The sequence below is a fragment of the Hyaena hyaena genome, unplaced genomic scaffold (assembly GCF_003009895.1).
Source record: "Hyaena hyaena isolate Hyena2069 unplaced genomic scaffold, ASM300989v1 scaffold_200, whole genome shotgun sequence".
NCBI lineage: Eukaryota > Metazoa > Chordata > Mammalia > Carnivora > Hyaenidae > Hyaena > Hyaena hyaena.
In genome coordinates this window covers 1,520,781-1,543,554 of record NW_024080834.1, presented here as the reverse complement: position 1 = coordinate 1,543,554, position 22,774 = coordinate 1,520,781, and the positions used below count along the sequence as shown (strand labels likewise).

Here is a 22,774-nt window from a genome sequence, read left to right as displayed (position 1 = left end):
TTTGATTTGTATACATATTATAAAATTCACCATGTTAACTTATAGAGATGAACAGGTCTTCCACAACTTGAGATTCACTAAGAACTTAAATACTATTTTACTATTTCTGACTTACCAACCTCTCCTCCCCTGCAATCAAAACTAGAAAATGTGATGCTGGTAGTATATAACAGTATATGATACAAAGTATTTATTCAGGAAATATTAATTCTCTCTTCCTTATCCATTCTATATTTAGGATTATATAAGAATCTCATCTACAAATATAATGTTCTTTGGTTTAAGATATAGAAGTCATCAATTTTAATAACATTAATATGGAATAGAAAAATGCTAAATGTTTAGAAAGCATACACTATGTTGTGTTAGTAAGCATGATTTGACAGATATCATCCCATTTGTCTCTGGATAACAATAAGGTGTATCACAGCAAAGTTTGACTGTCTTTTGAAATTGATGGTGTGTATGTGTGTTTGTGTCATGTATATGTGACAGAAAGAGAGAGAGAGAGAGAGACAGGAATAGGGAAGGAGGGGAGGGAGGGAGAGAGAGGAGAGAAACAGACAGATAAATCTTGAAGGTCAAATAGTGAAGTTGAGAGAAGAAGCCTGGTCTCATTTTTCTTTGTTTCTTCCATACCAGCTATCACAGTACCTAATTCACTGAGCAACAACTCAGAAAATATGCTGAAAAAAAAAATCACTGAATGGACAATTCCTAACATGAGCTCACAGGGGGTACACTCTTTACCCTTAAGTGAAGTGTCTTTAAAATCTGTATTATTTGTATGTTAATAATCACACTCACATCTATAGACATCAATGTTCATTTCTATAACCGTACAGTTGTACAAACCTTCCTGAGGCAGGGAGTAGCAGGCATTGTTTTGTTTTCCACATCATTTCTACCAGGAGGCTCTAAACATTGAGCAGCCAGCCACTCAAAAGTAATGGACTCTGGTAAATACCGATATGAGTAAGGTCTATTTTATGTTTGTGGTTTTTATGACTTGGGTCTTCAGTATCCTTGAGAGTTATACTGAAGTCACATGTAAAAAGTGAAATCTACCAGTGATGTTTCTAAATACAGATCTGATCATCTCCTTCCTTTTGTCTACTAGATAGTAAAATCTTTAATCCATTACACAAGGCCCTTGTTTATCACTTTTATCCTCAGCTCCTTAAGAGTAGGATCCTAGTGTTATTCTTCTGTTTAAGGTACTACCTAGCAAGGTAGTACTGCTTTCTAAAAGGTATTTCTAAAAGGTATTCAATAAATATTTATTGAGTAATTTACTATGCAATAAATGAAATCTATGTTATAACAGTCCATTGTTAAATGTAACTGACATAATATGTCATATCTATATTTAGCCATATTTATTGCTTCAATCTTAGAATTTTTAAGCCATCTGACAGAGTTTGAGTTTAGGCATTTCAAAAAACAAGGACTATATAAGGAAAAATAAAAGCTTCTACTATGTAGAAGGAAAGGTAGAAACTGATGAGATAAGCTTATTTAAATGATAATCAGTGAGGACAAATAAAAGACTAATTTTAAAAAACATGAAAAGAAAATATTAGAGATTTCTATTTATAAATTATATAGAAATAATACTTAAAACCATACATTCATTTGAAACCACAATAAATATTAAATTCTAATTTTTAAATGTCAAGTTCACAGATAAAGTGCATGATCTAAAAACTCTAATCAAGCTAATGTTTCAGAACTATATTAAAACAGTTTAAATAGCAAAATAGAACCCAGATTAGCATTCAGTAAAATAATTTTAAGATACGTGAAGACTGTACATAATAGAATTTTAGAAATTAATATAAATCATACTAAATTCTAGATAACTAAACATGTTTTCAATGTCTTTGTGTTGAAATATTTTATAAATACATTATAAGTAAAGCTTTTTAAAAAAATCATACCTGCAAAAGAGTTGTTCTGTGGAGCTTCAGTGCCCCCTTCTGGTGAATTTTAGCAAAGCAACCTGAACAATAATCTTCGCCACATTCAAGGCATACCTTAAAAGACATTAAAACATCATGCAATATTATAAAAACATTAGTTTGAGAAAACATTTGCATGAAGAAGTCATTGTTCTCATCTTTATTTCCTCAATGACATACCTAGATGTCATAGGAATTGAGAAGTTCCAGGACACTGAAACTACCATTTGACCCCATTAAGATGTAACTGAGAAAAACTAACTTGTTAACTCTGATTACTCTCATATCAAAATAAATATAATAGCTGCAAGTAGGTTTAAGATATGTATTAGATGCATATATGTATCTACAATTTCTGAATAAATCATAAAAAAACCAGTAACCTCAGGCCAAACTTCTTAACCTGGTAAAAACTAAGCAGCATTCTCTGAGTCAAAACTACTTCATTTTCATGAGTTATTTAATCTTTCATTTTGATTTACATGGCACACAATGCATATACTATTTTTCCCCAAAAATCTCCATACACTTCTTTGAATGGCACTACTTCACTGGTGACTCTCAAAATACAGTTTTAAAAGCATTCTTAGAAGATTCCTCAAAGTGGGGGTGTCTGGGTGGCTCACTCGGTTCAGTGTCTGACTTCAGCTCAGGTCAGGATCTCATGGTTCATGCGTTTGAGCCCCACGTCAGGCTCTGTGCTGACAGCTAGCTCAGAGCCTGGAGCTTGCTTCAGATTCTGTGTCTCCCTCTCTCTCTGACCCTCCCCTGCTCATGCTGTCTCTCTCTCTCTCTCAGAAATAAATAAAATATTAAATTTTTTTTTAAATTAAAACAAAGATTTCTCAAAGGAAGTATAAGAAAAAGAACTCAATGGAGCTACATCAACACAGCAATTTTTATGACTACCCAAATGACTATGGACAAGTTTATATTTATCTTTCAAAGGCTTTACACTGTTAAAATGTATTTTTTTAATTAATGGGTAAATTGATGTGATGTCCCTATACCTATGATAGCATCAAGTAAGACTTAAAGAGGAAAGAAAATGGAATTTTTATTCCAAGTGCAATTACTTCTGTGCAGTTGAGCAGCCACATGAACACCCTTTATGACCTTAGCCAAACGGCTAAGACCCCTCATTTTCTTGAGCTTGGCCTAGGTTAAGAATGCCAGTAGCACAAATAAGAAAACATGAGGGTTTGGAGCCATGATGTCAGAAAGTCTATGTCACAGAGCCCGCATTCACTTTGATCCTTTCTCATTTCCCCTCTCCCCGCTTAGTGTGCCCGCTACCGCTCTTCCCTTCCTTCCTCTCTCCTCCTATCAAGGAATCATAACCAGAGAGCAGCTGTGGAAGACTGGGAAGACATTAACTTGCACTGGACAGTGACTGACTGAAACGTGCAGTACAGTGCTGCCTCCCGGAACTATCCTGTGCATATGAATCTCCTGGGATTTTGTTACCGTGAAGACTGGTGGAAGAAATCTAGAATGGGACCGGAGATCCTGCATTCTAACAAGCTCCCAGGTAACATCCATGGAGCTGCCAGTGTGAAGACCACAGGTCAAGTAACAGGCACTAGAATGTACAGTGGGATAGGATGTGGGAAAGTAGACTAAACTCTTATTAAAAACCCAACAAGGGGGTGTCTAGGTGCTCAGTCGGTTGAGAATCTGACTCTTGATTTTGCCTCAGGTTATGATCTCACGGTTCCTGGGTTTGAGCCCCATGTCAGGCTCTGTGCTGACAGCATGGAGCCTGCTTCAGAATCTGTCTCCTTCTCTCTCTGCCTGTCCCACACTCACTCCCCCACTCTCTCTCAAAAATTAACATTACAAAAACCCAACAGGAGCCCATTAATATTTTAAAATTGTATTACAAGTCTCCATTTGACAACATTGTTACCTCAATAATGTGGCCAGATTTATTAAATATAAAATGATTAAAACAACAATAACAACCAAAGGTTAAAAGAGTAAGAAATTGCATTAGTAAATGAAACTAAAATGGGAGGTCAGAATCACATAACAATATTCACACTGAGCATGTATGCGCTGTTCTAAGGGCTGCATATGTTACATCTCATGGAATCCTCATAACAACCCTATAAGGTCAATGTAACCATTGTGTCTCCATTGTGAAGATAAAGTAACCAAGGAACATAATGATTGAAAATCTGCCCAGTCACACAGCTAATGAAGCCAGGATTTTAATTCCACAGTCTGACTCTAAGCTTAAGCTCTCACCCATGACACAAATTACTAAAAATCACATTTACCATTTACTGCAGCACTAATCATTTATTGAAAAATCTTTATAAAATCTGCAATTAAATAAAATCCAATATGTCAAATCACTGCATGATAGGATATCTATCAAACTCCAAATGCATGTTTTTTCAAATGTGATTAGCTATACAGAACTGGATTTTTCATTCAAGTTAAAAAAAATAAACACTATCCCTAATATCAGAAGGAGCCCTACACTTCCAACTCATGTTTTAAAAACTAGTCTCTTACAGAAATGATGATTAAAGCATTATCTAGATCTATAATATTTAAATATTTGCAAAATCAAATAAGTTATTTTACATACATTCATGGCAGTACTATCAAGTTAATGTAGATTTCAAAATGTATTCTGCATAATATTTATTTAACATATGTGCTAATATCTTAATAAATTTCTTAGAAATACTTGGTCTTGTTTTCACAATGTAATATAGAAGACTGGAAATCAGTTTCAACATAGAATTGTAAGCAAGTATTTGTTAACAACAGATTTTTAATGAAAGTAGCCAAATGGATGTTGTAGACTAGAAGATCAAAGCTGGAATTGCAGAGTAAGCTTATATATTTTGTTATACAAGCATATTTGGATTTAAATTGGGTTAAAATGACCGCCAACTGGAAAATCTTTTTAGGCAGTTTGTATAACTGGCAGAAATGTACTAAAAATGTAGATAAGGACTCCATTCCACCACAGATGCTTCTTCAATGATGGAATACCCAAGTGCAGTTTTAGCAAATATCTTTCTAATTTGATCAAGCCTAGATCAGTTGTGCTAAGCCTTCAGAATCCCTGTGAGTTTAATTAAATTATCTACATTTGCCAAATTAATATGTAATTTTTAACTATCCATTTCACTTTTGCCATGTACAAACAGCCTAAAGCTACTGGAATTTCTTTTAAAAATATGAAATTTGGAGGTTGGGGTTTTATTTTTACCACCAATGTATGTGAATGTGTAAGAGATATGAAAATGTGCCAATAACAAGACACACACAATTTTCTGTCTCCTCTCAATGTACCAGGCACAACGCTAAGTACTTCACATGCATGAACCACTATCCTCAATAACTCCGAAGTATAGACTACTGTTATCTATACTGTCCCATTGTTACAAATGAGAAAACAAAAATACGGAGGAATTAAGCCATTTCTAATCACAGGTAAAGTTGAGATTCAAACATACAAAATGCAAGCTCTTACCCTCTACATCCCATATACAGTTTTCCCTGATGTAGACCCTATCACCAGATATAAGAAGGTTTACTCTCACTACACAACCGGCATTACCATCTGGAATAATGGAAGCTAAGAGCACAAGGTACCTTCAGGGTTTACCACCACCATGGTTTACTTCATTAAATGTGCCTCGCTTGTGTTTTTAAATAACTCACTGATGTGGGACACCACATTTTTAAATAACTCATTGATGTGGGACTCTTGATTTCAGCTCAGGTCATGATCTCGCAGTTCGTGAGATCAAGCCCCAAATTGAAATTCTGTGTTGACAGCGTGGAGCCTGCTTGGGTGCTTGGGATTCTCTCTCTCCCTCTCCCTCTCTCCCTCTCTCTCTCTCTCTCTCTCTCTCTCTGACCCTCCCACTTCTCCCTCTCTCTCTCTCAAAAAACAAACAGAAAACTTAAATAAATAAATAAATAAATAACTGTTGTGCTTGAAAAATACCATAGGACATGACTTTCATTTCAAATCAAATAACATACTTCCTGAAAATCATAGCTAAATTCTTTAAGAATGTATACTGTCTAAATCCTTGCTTCTATTTATGACAGTTTTCAGGCAAATCAGGCTTTTAACCACTCCCCACACTGTCACTCTCATCTGCTTTCGAGCCAAGCTGCATGCCAGTGGTCTTGTCAGGAACATCCCCTTCTTGCTTTCCTTTTCTTTGGGAAAACAGAGCCTTTATTTCCAGCTCAAGTCTGACCTATGTATGTGGTTTTGTTCAAATTCCAGGGCTTTTAAACAGTGTTCAACATAGAAATATTGAGAGCTTCGTCATACTTTCTTCACATTGTGAACCGTAAACCCCAACAATTCAGTTCAGCCAGTAAGTCCCTTTTAGCTTTCATACTTCCAACTTCAGGAATATGACCATTGTTTATATTTTTTAAACATTTCTAAATAGGTATAGTTTGTGAGGATTACTTAAATTATGTCCATCATTAGATCATATAAGATAAGAAAACAGCATGATATAATAGTAAGAACTCTGTACCAAGAGCTAGGATTTTACACTAAATATTGCTATTAGGTCTTTATTAGACTTAGGGCATTCTAACTCTCTCAGAGCAGCTAAAACTGCCATGAAATAAGGACAGTAATATAGTCTCAAATCAGAAATGATCATGGCCAAATTCTCTAAAACTGTAACAAATATCCATTATAGTAATCTACAAATATTAGTTATAATCATTAAATTCTTTGGGGGGGGGGAACTGCTTCTTAAGTGTGTATAATATTTTAAATTACAAAAGGTATTAGAGTACTTTTAATACAAACTAAAAGGAAAATATATCTGAAGGTTTTATTACAGGAAAAAAAAATTCTGCCATTAACAAATATTCGTTGAGTTCTTACTAAATTTCAGGCATAATTCTAGGTGGGGGGTACACAGCAGTGAGCAAAACTAAATCCCTGCTTGCATGAACTTTACACAGGTGGGCGGGAAAAAAACATGTAAATATATATTAAGGGCTAGTAAACGCCGTGTGGATGCATTGAGCAGCTCCAAAAAACTAGAGAGGCCAACTCAGCTGCTAGTCCTTTACAAAGGACTGCCAGGGCAGGGGACATCTGAATTGACCCTCCTTATGAGACTGTTGGGGGTGGGGAGTAGAGATATGAAAGGTATAATTTTGAACATGGTGAGTTAGTGATTACTGTGAGACATAAATAGAGGTGCTAAACAGGCAGTCTGAGTTGAAAGTTCAGGGTAGAGGGATGTGTTAAAGATGTACATTTGGGAACCATCCATGTAGAGATGGTCTTTAAAGCCAAGAGAGTGGCTGAAATTACCTATATAGAGTGAGTAGATGGACTAGGGAAGAGGGCTAAAGACTAAGCCCTGTGGCACCCCAACATTTAGGGCTCAAGCATACAGAAAACCAAAAAAGACTTAGCAAAGTAAAATGAAACCAAGAGAGAATCATGTCCTAGAGGAAGCTGAGTGAAGAGTCACAGAAGAGAAGAGGAATACTGTATCAAATAGTACTGGTAGATTAATGTAAGAACTGAGAATTGGCCACTATATTTAAGAATATGGAAATCACTAGCGACCTTCATAGGAGCAGTTGCTGGCATAGTGGAGACCCAATCCCGAGCGGAGAGGATTCAAGAGAGAATGAGAATTTGTCAGTTCCACTTCTGGGCATATTCTCAAAAGAAATGAAAGTAGAAACCAGGCAGATATTGGAGCACCTAAGTGGCTCAGTTGTTTAAGCGTCCAACTTCTGCTCAGGTCATGATCTCACGGTTTGTGGGTTTGAGCCCTGCATTGGGCTCTGTGCTGACAGCTAGCTCGGAGCCTGGAGCCTGCTTCAGATTCTGTGTGTGTGTGTGTCTCTCTCTGACCCTCCCCTGCTCATGCTGTCTTTCTCTCTCTCAGAAATAAATAAAACATTAAAAAAATTTTTTTAAAAAGAAACCAGGCAGATATTTATACTCATGTTCATCGGAGAATTATTCACAAGTCAAAAGGTGGAAAGAACCCAAGTGTCCAGCGAAGGATGAACAGATAAATAAAATGTGGTATTTATGTACAATGGAATATTATTTGGCTTTAAAGAGGAAGGAAATTCTGACACCCGCTACCATGTGGACAAACCCTGAAGACCTTATAGTAAATGAAATAAGCCAGGTACAAAAAGATAAATACTGTATGATTCCACTTCTGTGAGGCACCTAGAGTAGCCAAATTCATAGAGACAGAAAATAGAATGTTGGTTGCCAGGGGCCGACAGGAGGGTAAATGGGAGTCCTGGTGCAATTACTACAGAGCTTTGGTTCTGTGAGGTGAAGAGTTTCATGGGTGGATGGCGATGATGGCATCCCAACAATGTGAATGTGCTTAATGCCACTGAACTATACTCTTAAAATGGCTAAAAAGGTAACTTTTAAATTATGGTGTATTTTACCATCATGTTTTTTGAAAAGTTCACTCAATCAGCAATAATGAGAAGTTAGAGAACTATCAGAACCCATCTTTTTGGGGTCTTTTCTTCAATTTCCCTTCATAACTGTTTTGCCTTAAAAAAAAAGACTTGCATATAAATGTCCCCAGCAGCCTTAAACATAGTAGTAAAAAACTGGGAACAATCCAAATGTCATTCAATATGTCAATGAATAAACAAATTTTGGTTTATCTAATACAATGAAGTAATTTGAATGAACGAACTACCAATAAATGTGATAATATGGATGAATCTCCATGAGGAGCAAAAGAAGCCCTATGCAGAAAAATATATACCCTATCATTCCATTTACATAAAGTTCAAGAATAGGCACCCCTAAGTGTCAGTGCTAAAAATCAGACCAGTAGTTGGCTCCGTAGTGGGAATTCACTGGAAAAGGCGCAAGGGAAATTCCAGGGGTATTCTATTATCTTGATGCGGGTGTATCCATTTGTCAAATGGCATGATAGTATACATTTAAGATCTATTTCATAGAAAGTACATTATACTTCAGTAAAAATAAAAGAAGAGTGAGAGAGAACAGGAGGAGAGAATCTGATGAGAGCAAGTGTAGACAACGCTTTAGAAGTTTTGCTAACAAGGGTACAGTAGCCGATGTGGGGATCAAAGGAGAATTTTTGTTGTAGTTTTGGTTTGGAAAGTACTGTGGCATGTTTGCATGCTGCTGGGCATGATCCCAAGAGAGAGGACAAGAGTTAGGTACCATCCTTAAATGGGGGTGAGAGGGTGAGATGCAGCTCACTGCATAGATGCTGGCTGAACGCACACTTCCCTCTTAGCAACAGTGGCAAAGGACAAGCATCTGGCTACAGAAGCAGGCTGAGCTGGGAGAGGTGGATGAGGCCATGGGAATGTACCAGTATGTTGTTAATAGTGCACTTACCAGCACAGCAGCCCTGTTCTCACACTGTCCACAAGCTTTGCCTTTTATTTTGGATTTTTCACTTTCAGGAGAATTGGCCATTTTATGATTAAGTGGTTGTTTCACTGGCTCTGGAAGAAAAAAAAAACGTCAGGCCATTCACATCAAAATATGATATTCAGTTTTCTGATTGATAAAGTAATGAATTTACTTTACATTTCTAAATTCTCTATCAGCACATAAATATTAATTGCCCAATAACAATGGTGTGTAGCTAGGTCTACTCTTCCCAAGAAAACTGGGAAAGCCACATTTCCCCTCCCAGCCCCTTTGACCACAGGGTCACATATTTCTGCCCACACCCATTCTGCTTAAAACTCACTTGAATTGGACAAGTGAAATTAACAAGTGTTAAAAACGATGCTCTTGATAGAATCTCTGTGGCACTCTGCCCCATCTCCAGATCAACAATAAACAAAGCTCATACATAACAACTTCTATGATAAATGTTAAATATACTTATAGAACTTGTTCTGCCAAACTATCTTATCCATTCAAGTTAAATGTACTTATCCTCTATAAAATTTTTTTCTTTTGGAACTACTGTGAATTCCAATTGATTTTTGGGTTTTCCTATTGTGAAATAATTTACTAAAATACAAGGCCATTTTGGGGGGCACCTGGGTGGCTCAGTCAGTTGGGCGGCCGACTTCGGCTCAGGTCATGATCTCACGGTTCATGGATTTGAGTCCCACATCGGGCTCTGTGCTGACAGCTCAGAGCCTGGAGCCTGTTTCAGATTCTGTGTCTCCCTCTCTCTCTGACCCTCCCCTGCTCATGTTGTCTCTCTCTCTCTCTCAGAAATAAATAAAATGTTAAAAAATATTTTTAAAAATAATATAAAATATAAAGCCATTTTCAATATTCTTTTACATTCCCAGGATGAAATTTCAATTTATAATATTACATTGCTAAGTTATCTTCCTGGTTAAAAACTTTTATATAAATTTAAGAAACAGTGCTATGAAAGTCCTCACCTTCAAAAAACACTCTTCTTATATTGATATTCTAAGTTAAAATTTTTGACATAAAATAAGGCTCCCCCTCCCAGAAAATAAATAAAATGAATTTGAACATCAAAAATAGTCATCATTTTAGTGTTTAGAATCTTTATACTGAATGAGCAACTCTAGCACTTTAATTTTCTATGCAATTCAAATGAAAAAGAAAATAAATTCTATCTTTAGCATCTAATAATACAGTAGCAAACCGCTTACCTTGAAGTTGCTCCTTTAGTAATTTTAATTTCACTTTTCCAGCAGAAAGCTGTATTAATGAAATACATATTCCTTGTCAGGGATACATCTCTTATTCAAAGAAAGTTTAAGTTACTAACAAAAATATTAGAGAACCATAACATTTTAGTGCATCATGAGTAAAACAAACATTTTGAAAGAAAAATACAATATTAATAGAACATCATCATTAAAGCATATATAGAACTTTTATTAAGAGGAAATTCAAGGGGCTGAGTTGGTTGACTCTTAATTTCAGCTCAGGTCATGATCTCACAGTTCATGGAATTGAGCCCTGCGTCAGCCTCTGTGCTGATAGCGTGGACCTTGCTTGGGATTCTCTTTTTCCCTCTCTCTCTGCCCCTCCCTCGCATGTGTGTGCACATGCTCTCTCTCTTCCAAAATAAATAAATAAACTTTAAAAAAAAAAAAGGAGAAAATAAATTTTGGAAATATATAAACCATTTTTTAAAACATGCCATAAATTATGTTTTAAACAAAAATCATTATATATCATCATGATGTTATTTAGAAAAGCACTAATATTCAAATACTGTAAAGGCTCCACAAGCCTTTTCTATTTCTGATCTTTCTGAAACATACACGGTCTAATATTTGCATAGACCAAACTAAACTGAATTCTCACTGAGCTACTCTGTTTACATAACTGTAGAAGCCAATATTATCTTATTTGTCTAATTTAAAGAACCACATATTTAAGCATCATAGATTTAACCTTCAATATATTAGTTGTGATCCCTGACTTTCCTAAGATGTAGCCAAAATATTGAGTAAATAAGCTTCACTGTTAGGTGTTTCAAATAGTCACTTAAAATTCTTGGATCTTCAGATTTTAAGACATGAAACAGACTCACCAAGTGTACATACTTGCCTTGGTCTTATTGAAACCAACATTCAAAGTACACAAACGAGCATGGAGGAATGGTGCACATTTATACAGACACTGTCAATTCATGTCTAGTTTTCAATTTGCAATTTGCATGCTCAATTGCCCACTTTGTACATGAGAATATGAGAACAACGGCTGCCTCTATGTCGATGGCTGTACCAACTGCAGTCATCTTTGAAAATTCAGGCATAATTATTCACAGTGAATCTAGTGGTTTTGCTTTAAAAGGGCATTTTTTTTGTTCACATTCTTTAAGAAGCTGCTCAGATGCTATGTACCAAACACAGCAGAAAAGAAAACAGGATTGAAATAATCAATTTCTATGTGAATCACACTTTTATTTTTAAACTGAAAATGTTATACAAGTTACAGATAATTTAATCTAATTTCTCATAACAAAATTGGCCGATATTATTACCTTAGTGATACATGATCAATATGGTTATGGGCTACCTGGGCAGAATGGATATGCCAAAGCAAATTGAACCCATTACTAGGGAAATTTCATAATTTGTTTTTATTATTATGAATGTTTTTCTGCTCTATAAACATGGCCATATTTACTTCAAGTGATTCAAACTGCATAAAAAGATTTCAGTGAACAAACTGCTAGCTGCTAATTTTTAGGCAAATAGCGTTTCCTCTTAAGTCCGATTTTTATCTGTTTGGGAAAAGTTGAGGAGGTAGTAGGGCTGGACCTGGGATACACACATAATGCACACACATATATGCATGGATGAATAAACATATATGTATATGCACATACATGTATATCCAAAACATCAGGAATCCAATATACTGAAGCCTATGCTGTATTAACCACTTATGCCTCCACCAGTAGATGCTGAAGGAGTACCATTAGGGTCCAGGGCAGCTTGGTGGCAGTACCATACAGACATATCACCTGGACTATCAGAGTCAGATGATGCTGTCACCATCAGCCTCCTTGACATTGATAGATACCTCCAAAGTCCCACCAATGTCCTAATCTGCTATGATGGTCCCACACTCCTCCCATGAGCCACCATTTAAAATATTCTCATTTTTAATCTAATTAGCTCCTTAAACTTGGGCGTTTTCTACTGCTTGCCCTTCCATCCCTACCATTCCATAGAGCCCTTATGAAATAGCCATTTATCTTATGCTTTAAAACCATTCCTAAAAATATATCTTGCAAAAGTTCACATTAACTGGACCCATCCTTCCTCAGACACAACTTTTTTCCAGAGAAAAACTCCCCAGAGGAATTGACTCCATTTCTACTCCCTTTCACTCACCAGGAGAAAGGAAGAAATTTCTTCCTGTTTGTTCCTCAGTGCTGCTTCCAGAATATTGCTCTGATCTCATCATTCAGCAAAGTTGCCTGTACTAAAGCTCCTTACCACTTGCTTATCACCTTTATCAATATCCAGAATCCTCCTCCATCTGAACTTTGGCAATCTGCTCAGTATTTCCCTCCATCAGAGTTCTGGGTGATGATCATGGAGACTTCAGTGTTCAGGTTCACCTGACACCCTGATGCTCAAACCCCTCCAACCTGCTGACTACTCTGACCATCTAAGTCCCTCTTCAGCCACCTGACCATTATGACCAAACCTTAAACATAAGCAGCAATCTGAATGGCCACACCTTCAAAAGCTCCAAATGCAGAGCTTCTCAGAGCTAACCATGATCACCTTATCTCCTTCCTCTTAGACCTCCCACATCTACCTACCATTGTGATGAAATAATCCTGACTGGATCCCCTACAAATCCATGCTCTTGTGGCTATTTAGTAGTATATTTACTTTGTTTGTGTTAAACTTCAATAATGATTCCCATGGTGGCTACTTCAAACTTTCTTCATTCCAAAATACTCACATTTACCCTATTTCCCTTCCTTATTGTGAGCAGATGATCTTGCCTCCAAATTTACTAAGAATGTTGAGGTCTTCCCTTAAAATCTTTCCACAGCTTCCTGCCCTACCTCTTGTCAAATGCAATCTCTAAAAATTCACCTTTACTGCCACCTATTTTCTCTTCCATCTTTTTTATCAGATAAAATCTGTTCTCTTTCCATCGGTTAAGTTCTCCTTAATGAGCTGTCTCTTCAAAGACTAACCCCCAGCAATTGGCACCTCTCTCTTGCATCTTCAATCTTTCCTTCACTAGTGAGTCCATCCCTCAACTACAAACTGACTCACATCTCTCTGATTCTGAAAAACAATACACAGTTGACTCTTTAACAATATGGGAATTGGAGCACTTATTTTTGACTCCCCAAAAACTAGTAATAGCCTACTGTTGTTAACTGGAAGTCTTACAGATAACATAAACAGTTGATTAACACATATTTTGTATGCTATATGTATTATATACCATGTTCTTACACTAAAGTAAGCTAGAGGAAAGAAAATCTTATTAAGAAAGTCATAAGGTAGGAAAAAATACATTTATAGTACTGTACATACATTTCTTGAGAAAATCTGCATACAAATGGATCTTCACAATTCAAACCTGTGTTGTTCAAAGATCATCTATAACAAAGTCTTTCCTGATCCTGTTAAGTCCTTGAGAGGTCACCCTCTGTTCCCAAGCTCACTGGAACATTTGCCTTTACTCATTACCATCCACCTTTCTTTTTCAACCACTTGAAATATATTTTTCCATCTAATAACCCAAATATCAAATCAGGCTTTTTAAAATTCTCATTCTTAGTAAATAATCATTTTTTAGTGTGATCTACAGCCAATGTTACAATTGGTTTCACACATATAACCTCGATATTGCTTAAAACTCTATGAAGTAGTTAGCAAGTATTGTTATGTATGTTTACAAATATGATGACAGGAGCCCCAAAAAATTAAGTGACTTGCCTAAAATCATAGAACCAACGAAATGAATCAAAATGAGTCAGGATCTTAATCTATATAGACTAACACAGGGTTTCTTGACTTGGATACCATTGACATTTTAAGCCAAATAATTCTTTGTTATGGGACTGCCCAGTGTATTATAGGGTGTACAGCAGCAACCCTGGCCTATAGCCACTACCTATCATTAACCAAAAGCCAAAAATTCTCTTGGTGGTGATAACTAAAAATGTCTCCAGACATTGCCAAACGTCTCCTGAGGGGCAAAGCTTCCCCTTTTTGAGAAACACCGGTCTAAAATCACAGTCAAAACTTTTCTCACCACACAATGTATAGAACAATATTGACTTCTCTATATTTTCTAAAATTACCCTCATTTACCTTCATTTTCTATGAAATCACATTACTTTCATTCTACTACTACCATTCTTCCTCTTCTCAGTTTCCCTTTACTGGAGAGCTGGCAAATTACCTTAGAACCAGTTGGAAAGCCTACATTCCAAATCATGACCCTGACACTTGACCTTGAGCAAGTTAACTTCTTTGATGTTAAATTACTTCATCTATGGAATTGGAAAAATAACAACTGCCTCTTATGTGATAGAGGCACTTAATGAGATAAAACAGGAAAAGCAGCTAAACTATTGACTGGTATAAAATAGATAGTGAATAAATATTAAAGTTCTCTTTTACCTCCATATTCCTTGAGCTTTATTTATCCTTCACACTTGCCCTTTCTGAGCTTCATCCTTTATATCTTTCTTCTACTTTTTATAAATTCTTAGGAAGCACATTTATTCCCTTGGCTTCAACTAACACATGAGAATTCAAACAAAACCCTAAATCTTCAAAATTGCTAGACAGAAGTTAAATGTCCCCAACAACAATGACAAAACAGAGGTAAATAGGTGAGGTGTGGGATGTGTTAATTAACCTGTGGATGAAATATTTTCACAATATATACATACATCAAATCATCATGCTGTACATTTTAAATTATCTTAAAATCCTAATTGTCAATACCGCATTAAAGCTTGGAAAAGAAGAGCAAAGAAAGAAAGAAAGAAGGGAAGAAGGAAACAAAAGAAGGAATGAAGAAGGAGGGAGAGAGCGAGGGATCTCTAAATCCCAAATTGTTTTCCAACTTCCTTCTTTATTCTACTTCCTAGTCAGTGCAGCCTGGAATATCAGTTATTCACTTGAATTCCTCCTTTTCTTTCTCATTGCTTTTTAGGCTCCATAGTTTTTTTCATATTTCTTTTGCTACATTCTAATTCAGACTCTTCTCATTTGACCTTTAGATTCTTTTAATAGTCTTCTACTGGGGCAGTTGGGTGGCTCAGTCGGTTGAGCTTCCGACTTCAGCTCAGGTCATGATCTCACGATTTGTGGGTTTGAGCCCCGCATCGGCTCTGTGCTGATAGCTAGCTCAGAGTCTGGAGCCTGCTTCAGATTCTGTATCTCCCCCTCTCTCTGACCCTCCACTGTTCACGCTGTCTCCCTCTCTCTATCTCAGAAATAAATTAAAAAAAAAAAATAGTCTTCTACTATAGTAGTGGCCTCCAAAGCATGTATGCATGCTTGAGGGAGCTCAGGAAAAATCCAGAAAGTAGAAAAGAATTTCTATTTATGTTTATGTCACCCTTAATTAATATCTATGTTTTGTCTCACAATGCACATGGTATATTAGTAAAGTATTATGTCTCTAAATAAAGTCTACTCATTAGTAAATAAAAGGATCACATAGAAAAATACATGCTCAAAATACGTTCTTGATTTATATGGACATGATCAAAACAGTTTTGATATCATTTGTTCTGTACTCTGTATTTATAAACTCCAAATGCACTACCTATTTAAATAAGATCAGCCATCATAAGTCATTACCTTAATCTTACTTTCCTCCTGTTCAGAAGCTGTCAGGGAATCCCATTCCCACAGTGAAACCGTCAAGACTCTGAACTCTGGTTTTCAAGGCCTTCCCTCCTGTGCAATCTCACATTCTACACCCACCTTCTATAGCTCCCTAAACTCCAGGTTTTCACATCTTTTAACTCACTTATGAGGTTTGTGGGGACTGGCATTATGATTTATTCATCACTTTTTCCTTACAAAGGCATCTAGGAGACTCTCAAATATTTGCAGAACTAAAGTATTTTTTTCCCCAAGCACAGATGGTTCACACATTAAATGGTTATCTGACTTAATCTATAAATATTTTCATATGTGCATTATCTTTCACACTGGATGAGGATCTCCTTGTGAACAAGGATAAAGCACTACATGACAAAGGAGGCACTTAACAACTGCTATTGAATAAATAAGTCAACAATCACAAAGTGAGCATTGTTAATGTGTCATAGTTCAATAACATCCGAAACATGGAACACTATCTCAGAAAGATAATGAAGAATGGGAAGTGGACTATAAAATTTGTAATCCAAAAATTGAAGAAACATATCTCAATAAGAGAATGACAGTAAAGAACAAAATGCCTTTTTGAAGCCAAAAACGTTAGAAGCACCAAGTAAGATGTTTGTGGATGCCAACTGGCCCAAAGAAAGTTGGGTGATAGGTATATAAAAAAGAAAGAGATATATAAGTTAAAACTTACAAAGTCATGGATCTTGTACTAAACAATCCAGAAACAAAACAGCTTTCCTTACATAAAGTCACTCATCTGGTTTTAATCTTACATATAATCTAATGTTATATTTTACAATACACAGACAAGATAACATGATTCTATAGCTGGGAAACTTGAAAGCAGCTTTTCCTTGGGTATCTCCACACACGGAATCAACAGTATACAAATAATAACTATTATTCAAGCAAAACATAAACACATGAAACAAACGTGATCTAATAAAAAGGCAGGAAAAAAGTCTATTCTTCATCACATCAAATAACCTAGCTTTCACATACTTGAAACCGGAACTGAACTGCATGAAAAAATTCAGTTTAGAAAAATTCTATGCAAGGTGAATTTTAAAAATTGACTTATAGGGGCGCCTGGGTGGCTTAGTCGGTTAAGTGTCCGACTTTCGCTTAGGTCATGATCTCGCGGTTCGTGGGTTCGAGCCCCGCGTCGGGCTCTGTGCTGACTGCCAGCTCAGAGCCTGGAGCCTGTTTCAGTCTGTGACTCCCTCTCTCTCTGACCCTCCCCTGATCACGCTCTCTCTCTCTCTCTCTCCTAGAAATAAATAAAACATTAAAAAAAAAAAATTGACTTATAGATGAAAAACAAAATACATCTGAATAAAGAAAGCTACATATTAACTCATAAAAATTAATCAAAATCCAATAATATGTGAAGTTGTTAAAATAGGAATAGTGGGTTCTTAAGCATGGAAAGGAATACAACATCTAAAAATTAATTTATATCTCCTTACTCAGTAAATTCTCTGAGAACCAAATGGTATTTTCTTACCTTAATAATATTTCCTTTATTTCGTGACATTATGTGTGATTGATTACCCAATTTTCCCATTTGTCCCGATTTCCAGTGATATCCACTTGACCTTCAATATATATAACAGAGAACAAAATGTAATTACTAAATACATTTCTCCTTTTAATGAAAACAAATACATTTTCCCTGTTTGAAGAAATGAAATTCAGTCATTAACATATAACAGATCATCACAAAAGGAAAATAAAATATCAATAATGCCACGATAGCCTTGGTAATTCTAAAATATAGCTCTACCATATTAGGAACTTTTCAGAAGAAATGAATAAAAGTTGAATGTCCAAACAGATGAAGAATCTCATTTTTTAGACATTTACAGTGACTAAAGATACCTTTACTGATTTATAGGAAATTTTACAGATCGTCATGCAGTTTTAAAAGCTAAGGGTCCACAAATGTAAAGAGGAAAAGGAAGCAAAACACCCACAACCGTCAGCAGGTCTACTAAGTGATGAATTCTATAAGACTACAGATCAGCTCCCATACTGAAAGGTAAACGCGATGGCAAAGAAAGCAAACTGTTTAGTTTATGGTTTTCAAAGCACTTTTGAGTCTCACAAAATTTTTTGAAGTCAACAGGGCAGAAGTCCAATTCTCACTTAAAAAATAATGAGACAAAAACTTGCCCAAGGTTACACAGACAATAAATAATAAAGTCAAGGTCAGAACACTGGACTTCTATCTTCCTGACCAACGAGTGACAGACTCTCATTCTGGCTATGACATTTACTATCTATGTGATCTTAGAAAAACACTTAACTCTACTGAAAACTCCATCAAGCTATAGAACATTTTTGAAAACATCCTCAGCTAGTGAAAACCCACTCTTGAGTCTGACTTCAGGAACTCTGATTCACAGATATTTCATGATCCATTGAGAAGTGCAAACTAAGTTCACTGGATCATTAAAAGAACAGCAACAAAATATACAATATACTTTGTCACCTGGGATGACATATAACATTGACATCCTTGATTAAATCCACATTCTGGTTATTAGAGAGAGAGTGTGTATGTGTCATGAACATTTTCCAAAGAATCATACTTTACAGATAAATACTACTGGAGCTATAGTAAATATCTGAATATTCTTTAATGGTTCAGAAGGTACTTCATGGATATTTCAAGATCATCCTTTTGAACACCAAACAAAGCAAGTTTAATATACAAAAAGCCTGAACTATTTAGTACCAGCCAAAGCACATGAGACATGAACTGTCATCCTCTGTAGGAAAAAGTTATATACTTTTGAAGCCTATTTGAAAGACAATTTCTCCAATATCTACAAAATTTAAACTGTACATATACTTTGACCTAAAATTACACAGGTAAGAATTTAACCCTTTGATACTCTTGCATATGTAAGCAAAATATATATAGAAGCATATTCATGGCAGCATTTATAATTATAAAATAGAGAAAACTTAAATAAAGATGTGAAAAAATAGGCAAAGAAATATTATATAGCCATTAAAAGAATGAGATCACTTGTGTGCTGATATAGCAATAGTACTAAGATATATTAAGTAAAAAATTAGAGTGTGAATCATTCTATAGATAACCTCACTTGTACAAACATAAACGACAAGTCAGATATACACAAACACACATTCATACACACACACATAGATAGATAGATAGATAGATAGATAGATAGATGCTTATACAAAGATAAGATATTTGTTGGGGGGGGGATTTTAATTATTAGAAGCAGTGCTCAAAATGGGCTGGGAGTCAGCCCAGAGCAAAGAATAAATAATTTCTATTACATAACTATCAATTCTGTTTGACCTGTATCATATGTATTTATTATTTTATAATAAATGGCAATTCTCAGTAAAGTTAGCACAGACATAAAGCACAATATTAGAGAGTGCTCATTAATAAAATTTCAGCTAAAGCACATTTATCTAAAAATATCTTAAACTTCCTTGAATGCATGAATTATTCTTATATATGAACATGTAAAGTCCTGCCCCCTCCAAGTCTTTTTATAAACAAAAATGACCTTAAACATAAACTGGCAATATCCTGTGGATGGTACTTTTATGAGAGCAAAGGTTATATTGCTGTGCTAAACATTCCAACTATTAATGGCTCAGAAGGGTCATGTAAGAAGAGAAATAAGAAAGCGTAAGACCAAATAAGGTTCAAAAACCCCCAGAAGTAATGGTAATTTTAAAAAGCAAAATGCCTTATATAAGGGACACAAATAGAGAAAGTAGGAGAAATTTCATACTATTTGTTCAACAGGAAAAGCCATAAAGTATTCATTCAAGGCAGATCTTTGTTGAAATGACAGTAATATGTAAAATAGTTCTTTACACAATTCAATTTATTCCTCTCAAATTCCCTAAAAATGCCACCTACTGTCTTTCTTCCTTTTCTCTGCTACGAATTGATTGGAATTCCTGTAGTTTCTTTTCCATTTGTTGGTTCTCCAGCTCTAACTGTATCTTCTCCATCCTCAGCTCCTGAGCATTTCTGAGTAACAGTTAAACACAGAATGTTCATTCATGGTAAGCAAATAAACAAAAAACAAGGCAAAATAATTTTCTATAATCCTTTACTCTTAATTAAAATTATGAATAGTAAATATGTGATGAAGTATTCTAACTGCTTCCTTTGCATTCTGTGAAATACAGTTTCTAAAGTTAGCATTTGCCTCCCATTAACATTCTCCTTAAGGTATGTATCTATTCAAATGTCAGATTTTTGTTTTTCCTATTACACTGCTAGAGATTTCAAATCAAAATTCACTTTCCATATGAACTCTGTCTTTATATATGCACAAATATTTATGTTATATAAACAGAAAGCAAAAGAAAAAAACATTTTAATTTTTTAAAATATTTTTGAGAGAGAGGGAGAGAGAACGAGAGACGGCACGCAAGCAGGGGAGGGCCACAGAGGGAGGGAGACACAGAATCCAAAGCAGGCCCCAGGCTCTGAACTGTCAGCACAGAGCCTGATGTGGGGCTCAAACCCACAAACTGTGAGATCATGACCTGAGCCGAAGTCAGACACTTAACCAACTGAGCCATCCAGGCACCCCAAGAAAAAACATTTTCTAATTTTCATACTGTCTTTCTTCTAAGGAATTCAAGTTGTTGGAAGCATACTGTTTAAACTAATACTGTAACTAACTTTTTTCTCTACAGAATACACATTTTTGCTGACCTGATCATTTTAGAAACCTTCAATAAATTTCTACCTCTATGTTATATAATACGAAGAAAGAAAGAGAGTGAATGAACAAAAGAAAGAAAGAAAGAAAGAAAGAAAGAAAGAAAGAAAGAAAGAAAGATAGAAGGAAAGAAAAAGAGGGAAGAAAAAAGGGGGAGAGAGGAAGGAGGAAGGAAGGAAGGAGGCAAGGGAAAGCAGGAAGGAAAGAAAAAGCAAAGCAAAAAGAAAAGGAGAGAGAGAGAGCACACATGAGAGTGAACAGAACCTGTTTGGGGCCTATTAGGGAGAAAGTACCCATTGAGAGCTTTGGTATAGGGGGTATCAAAAGGATTGACTATGACCTGGGCCAAGCCCTACCTGTTGTTTTTTGAAAGAAAGCGAAAAGAAAAGAAAAGAAAAGAAAAGAAAAGAAAAGAAAAGATAAGATAAGAGAAGAGAAGAGAAGAGAAGAGAAGAGAAGAGAAGAGAAGAGAAGAAAAGAAAAGAAAAGAAAGAAGGAGAAGGAAGGAAGGAAGGAAGGAAGGAAAGAAAGGAAAGAAAGAAAGAAAGAAAGAAAGAAAGAAAGAAAGAAAGAAAGAAAGAAAGAAAGAAAGAAAGAACGAACGAACGAACGAACGAACTTTTTGAGGACAGAGGAGAGCCCCCTTACAGATTCTTGTACAAGACATTTTGATAATATCCAAAGCCCATTGAACTGTTGACACAAGCCATTTTCTTCATTTTATAGTTCTGGGCTCTTGTCAGTATTAGTCACTGATTCTGTTTCCAACAGGTCTATGCCAACCTCATTCTCGAGCTTTTATTATCTGTCATGAGTTTAAATCTCTTCCTTCATTATTTCATTAATGTTTAACTATAATCAAGTAGTATGCATCCCCAAGGATTCAATGACAAGAAATAAAAATAAAAATAATGGAGATCAGGAGACTATAGAGGCTGGCAAGGATGTGGAGAAACAGAAACCCTCTTGCACTGTTGCTGGGAATGCAAAGTGGTGTAGTCACTCTGGAAAACAGTGTGGAGGTTCCTCAAAAAACTAACAATAGAACTCCCCTATGACCCAGTAATAGCACTGCTTGGAACTTACCCAAGGGATACAGGAGTGCTGATGCATAGGGGCACATGTACCCCAATGTTTATAGTAGCACTCTCAACAATAGCCAAAGCATGGAAAGAGCCTAAATGTCCATCAACTGATGAATGGATCAAGAAGATGTGGTTTATCTATACAATGGAATACTACATGACAATGAGGAAGAATGAAATCTGACCATGTGTAGCAATGTGGATGGAACTGGAAGGTACCATGCTAAATGAAATAAGTCAGGCAGAGAAAGACAGATACCATATGTTTTCATTCATATGTGAATCTTGAGAAACTTAACAGAAGACCACGGGGGAAGGAAAGGGGAAAAATAAGTTACAGAGAGGGAAGGAGGCAAACCACAAGAGACTCTTAAAGACTAAGAACAAACTGAGGGTTGATGCGGGGTGGGGGAGAAGGGAAAGTGGCTGATGGACATTGAGGAGGGCACTTGTTGGGATGAGCATTGGGTGTTGTATGGAAACCAATTTGACAAAAAAGCATATTTTAAAAAAAGAATAATGGAGATCAGAAAAGGCAACTAATTTATGTAAACAGTCACCAAAAAGCAAGTGGGCCAAATAAGACATAATCCAGAGAGATACATGGAAAGTGAGAGGAGGCAAAGGCTGCCGGTGGGTTCAGAGA

The 22,774-nt window shown here is 35.9% G+C and overlaps 1 protein-coding gene across 2 annotated transcripts in view; it reads right to left on the bottom strand.

Annotated features, from left to right (window-relative positions):
• The window catches only part of ZBBX (zinc finger B-box domain containing), a 119,925-nt gene that overhangs the window by 86,664 nt on the left and 10,487 nt on the right, over positions 1-22,774 (bottom strand). For both annotated transcript variants that reach the window (XM_039241933.1, XM_039241934.1), the window contains exons 4-8: positions 20,227-20,340; positions 17,815-17,905; positions 10,605-10,653; positions 9,349-9,458; positions 1,941-2,036 (exon numbers count right to left, since the gene is read on the bottom strand). In XM_039241933.1, the coding sequence (XP_039097864.1) occupies positions 1,941-2,036; positions 9,349-9,458; positions 10,605-10,653; positions 17,815-17,905; positions 20,227-20,340 (460 nt within the window). The remainder of the gene's footprint in view (positions 1-1,940; positions 2,037-9,348; positions 9,459-10,604; positions 10,654-17,814; positions 17,906-20,226; positions 20,341-22,774) is intronic.